The sequence below is a fragment of the Chiloscyllium plagiosum genome, chromosome 45 (genome assembly GCF_004010195.1).
Source record: "Chiloscyllium plagiosum isolate BGI_BamShark_2017 chromosome 45, ASM401019v2, whole genome shotgun sequence".
Classification (NCBI taxonomy): domain Eukaryota; kingdom Metazoa; phylum Chordata; class Chondrichthyes; order Orectolobiformes; family Hemiscylliidae; genus Chiloscyllium; species Chiloscyllium plagiosum.
The window spans coordinates 11,710,763-11,715,647 of NC_057754.1; the positions used below are offsets into that span (position 1 = coordinate 11,710,763).

General features: G+C 44.0%; 1 protein-coding gene across 12 annotated transcripts in view; it reads right to left on the reverse strand.

Annotated features, from left to right (window-relative positions):
• LOC122543958 (zinc finger protein 239-like) overlaps window positions 1–4,885 on the reverse strand; it is a 100,486-nt gene that overhangs the window by 87,611 nt on the left and 7,990 nt on the right. For 11 of the 12 annotated variants that reach the window (XR_006310208.1, XR_006310205.1, XR_006310204.1 and 8 more), the window contains one exon: window positions 3,960–4,006. Coding sequence is in view for 1 of the 12 variants with exons in the window: in XM_043682951.1 (XP_043538886.1) it covers window positions 3,960–4,006 (47 nt within the window). In the remaining 11 variants the exon portion in view is untranslated. Of the gene's footprint in view, window positions 1–2,399; window positions 2,622–3,959; window positions 4,007–4,885 lie in introns of all 12 variants that reach the window. The other variant, XM_043682947.1, reaches the window with a different exon arrangement.

A 4,885-nucleotide genomic window follows, 5' to 3' on the forward strand; every position in this document is an offset into this window, starting at 1 on the left:
ACCTGTCAATCTTCCTTCCCACCTATCCGCTCCACCCTCCTCTCTGACCTGTCACCTTTACCCCTTCCTGCATCCACCTATTGCACTCGCAGCTACCTTCTCCCCAGCCCCACCCCCTCTCATTTATCTCTCCACCCCCGAGGCTTCCAGCCTCATACCTGATGAAGGGCTCCTGCCCGAAACATCGATTTTCCTGTTTCCTGACCTGCTGTGCATTTCCAGCACCACTCTAATCTTGACTCTAATCTCTAGCATCTGCTGTCCTTACTTTCACCCAAGATAACACCACTAATTTTCCCAAGTTCCCAAGTCTTCTTGTCTTTCTCCATGGTAAACACAGAGGAGAAATATTTATTGAGGATCTCGCCCACCTTCACTTTGGTCCTTCAAGGGCCCTATTCTCTCTCTAGTTATTCTTTTTCCTTTAATATAGTTAACAAATCTTTTTGGATTCACCCTAATCTTCTGAGCCAAGGGTATCTGTGCTCCTTTTCACCCTCCTGATTTCCTTCTTCAACAACCTCCTGTATCTCCTATATACCTCCAGGGATTCTGTTGTTTCCAGCTGCCCGTACCTGAGCCTTACCTCCCTTTCTCTGGTCAAAGCCTGAATATCGCTTGTCATCCAGGGTTCCCTATTCCTGCCAACCTTGTCCTTCACCCTCATAGGAAAATATAGATCTTGAATTCTAGCTATTTCACTTTTAAAGGCCTCCCACTTGCCGGAGGTCCCATTTGCCTGTCAATCCCTGCAAGCTCCTGTCCAATTCCATCAAAATTCACTTTGCCCCAATTTAGAACTTGAACCTGTAGACCAGTTTTGTCCCATTCTCTAACTATTTTAAAATTAAAAATAACTGTGGTCACTGATCGCAAAGTGTTCCCCCACTGTCACTTGTTCTGCCCTATTTCCCAAGAGTAGGTCAAGTTTTGCCCCTGCTCGATTGGGACCCTCTATATACTGCTCCAGGAAATTTTCCGGAATGCAATTAACAAATTCCACCCCATCTAACCCTATGGCGGTTCCAGTCTATCTCAGGAAAATTAAAATCCCCTACTACGACAATCATAGAACATAGAAAAGTACAGCACAGAACACGCCCTTTGGCCCACGCTGTTGTGCCGAGGTTTAATCCTAACGTAAAATATAGTAACTTAAGCTACGCACCCCTCAACTCACTGCTATCCATGTGCAAGTCCAGCAGTCGTTTAAATGTTCCCAATGACACTGCTTCCACCACAACAGCTGGCAACACATTCCATGCCTTCACAACTCTCTGCGCTCCCACAAGTCTCCCCAACCTCCCTGCATATTTGTTCCTCTGATTTCCGTTGACTATTTGGGAAGTCTATGGTACAACCCCAATAAGGTCACCAACCCCTTCTTATTTCTTAGTTCCACTCACAAAGCCTCAATTGAATGATCCTTCAATTATTTCATCTCTGATTACTGCTGTGATACTCGCCTTAATAAAAAATGCAACTCCCCCTCCCCTCCTTCCAACACTGCTGTCCCGCCTAAAGCACCTGTTATCTGGCATATTAAGCTGCCAGTCCTGTCCTTTCCTTAGCCATGTTTCTGTAAATGGATAACATATCCCAGTTCCATGTACCTATCCACACCCTGAGTTCATTGGCCTTATTTGGCAGCCCTTTTGCATTGAAATAAGTGCAATTTAATCCAACAGGCATTCCTCTCTTCCTGTCATATTCCAACTAGACTGTCCCTTCAACTTACTATTTCTGATGACTGTTGTTTTGCTGTCTTTATCACATAATATGTAGTTCTTAGGATATTCAGCTACATAATATGTAGCTGAATATCCTAAGAAAAGAAACATAATATATAGGAAATAAAATAAATTATAGAATCCCTATATTGTGGGAACAGACCATTCAGCCCAACAAGTCCATACTGACCCTCTGAAGAGGATCTCACCCAGCTATCCCCATCCCCTAACCCTGTAGACCTGCACCTAGCCTGCATATCTTTGGATTGTGGGAGGAAACTAGAACACCTCGCAGAAACCCGCACTGACCCAGGGAGAATGTGCAAACTCCACGCAGTCAGTCACCCCAGGGTAGAATTGAACCTGGGTCCCTGGTGCTGTGAGGCAGCAGTGATAACCACTGAGCCACTGTGCCATCTTTATGGACGTTTGCTGAAACTGTTAGCATTCACTGCTGACTCTGAAATTAAATAAAATGTTCAACGTGCTTGTGAACAACACATTATCCAAGGATTGCACAAAGGCTTGGCATCTATTGTTTGGAACTGTTTAATTGAATTGATAACTTATATTTACTTTATTTTCTGTTCAATTTATCCCTTATCTGTGTCTGTCTATTGGTGTGAATGGAGGTCATGCTCAAAGAATCATACATATTAATTAGATTACCTGACTGATTATCTTTGTTTTGCTCAAGTTATTGATACTTCTTGTTTAAGTTTTAAACTTGGTGTCCAAGATCAGTTATTCTCAAAGTCAGGTAATGAACAATTGTGAAGTAGGATCGTGACACTGATTTAGTTTGGCTTGTAATTAGTGTTTTGAAGAAGCTTTGGGTGGTCAATATTAGCTCAGAAGCAGAAATGATCTCCAGTGTAGGTCAAACAATTTCTGAACATTGGGAGATAAAACTGGAAAATCAGCAGCATATAACCAGAGATCAAGAGAAATACAAACTTCATTTGGACACAACTGGCAAAAGTAACAACAAAATACCTCACAAAGTTCAAATAAACCCATTATTAGAGGCATAGTCAAAGATGTAAACTGCACAGAAACAGATCCTTCGGGCCAATCACTCCATGTTGACCATAATCCCAAATTAAGCGAGTCCAACCTGCCTTGGCCCATATCCTTCCAAGCATTTCTTATGCATGTACTCCTCTAAATGCCTTTTAAATGTTGGAACTGTACCCGCATCCGGCACTTCTTCTGGAGGTTCATATCACAGACAAATCACTCTTGACTGAAAAAAAATTGTCCCTATATCTTTTTTAAATCTTTCTCCTCTCACCTTAAAGATATGCTCCCTTTTCTTGTAATCCCCCACCCCGAGGGAAAAGACATGTGCCATTCACCTTACATGTACACCTTTATAAATCTCTGTAAGATCACCTCTCAACCTGGTTGAGAAAAAGGTTCTAGACTCTCCTTATGATTCAAATGCTTCATTCCTGGCAATACCCTGGTAAATCTCTTCTGAACCCTCTCCAGCTTAATTATATCTTCTTTAAAGCAGCGAGACCAGCACTGGAGACAGTACTACAGAAGAACATCCTGTACAATCTCAACATCCTTTACTCAAAGATCTGAGCAATGAAGGCAAGCATATAAAATGCCTTCTTAACCACCCTATCTGTATGTGACAGCTCTCATGACCAGTCATCTCGAAGCTAGCTTGCTGTGACTCCATGACTGCTGTCTGACCTGCTGTGATCTCCAGTGTTTATTTTTAGGATCATCTATATGTGATGCAAGCTTCAAGAGATTATGTACCTGAACCCCTCGTTCTCCCTGTTTCGCAACACTACCCAAGGCCCTATTATAAATTGTATAAATCTTGCTATTGTTTGCTTTATCAAAATGCAATATCTCTCATTTATTCAAGTTAAACTTCACTCTTCAGCCCATCGACCCAATTGAACAAAATCTCTTTGTAATCTTAGATAACCTTCTTCACTGTCCACTGTACCATCAATCTTGCTGTCACCTGCAAACTTACTAATCATGCTTTCTATATTTTCATCTAAGCTATTTATATAAATGAGAAGTAAAACAGGAAGTCAGACAATGGCAGAGAGGTGATGAGGGAAAGCAAAGGCCAAACAAAGCAATAGATGGACATGGATTCAGATCCACAGTAAGTGAGTCACACCAGCCTCACAGTTTTGGAACCAGAACATGGCACAGGAGGATTGACAGTGTCGACAAATGCTCAAAAACACTCACCTCGCAAACACTTCCACTGTTTCGAAATCTCCTGCTGGAACCTGCAGCTGAAAACATATCAAAAGTAAGTAAAAGATATTCCTGCTGCCTTCAAATCTTATAAGTCCCTGCAAAAGGTGTTTCAGAAACGTGTAGTTTCAGTTGGAGGTGAAAAATGTAGCGGAGACAGGGTTCCAGGGGATAATAAGGAATGTGGGGTTGAAGTCAGAATCAGATCAGCTGGGATCTTACAGAATACAGTAGTAGAACAGGCTGAATGGGCCAAATAAGACTAAAAGACACAAGAACACAAATAGACCATCCTGCCCATCAAGTCTGCTCTACCATTTGATAATGGCTGATTATTTCTCAGCCATTTTCTCAACTCCATTCGCCTACTTGCTCTCCATAACGCACGGTCCCCTTACTAATCAGAAACCTACTGCTGTCTTAAATGACTTCATCTCCACACTTTCTGCGGCAAAGCATTCCACAGATTATCCACAAACATGCCCTCAACTTGCTACTGATCCAAACGCCTGTTGTTGACCCTGGGACTGTTTCAGCTATTTTTTGGCATAATTTTACATGGATAAGCATGAGGTGAGGAAGGAGCGGGGAGGGTGCGAGCAGGGAGGGCAGGCAAGGGAGGGGTGAGCAGGGTGGACAGGCGTGGGAGAGGGCGAGCAGGGTGGGCAGGCGTGGGAGGGGACACTCTAGGAGAGGAGGAGAGGGAGTGGCATGCGAGGAGGGGAGGGGCAGGAGGGGGTCAGCTATGAAGGGCTAGCGGGAGGGCGTGGAGGAGGACTGGAGGGGGCGACCGGGGAGGGGAGGAGCAGGAGGGTGGTGAGTGAGAAGGTGAGCGAGGAGGGAAGGTTCTGAAGGGGGCGAGCGAGGAGGGAAGGCATGTGAGGAGGCGTGGCGTGGTAGGAGGCAAGTGAGGGTCA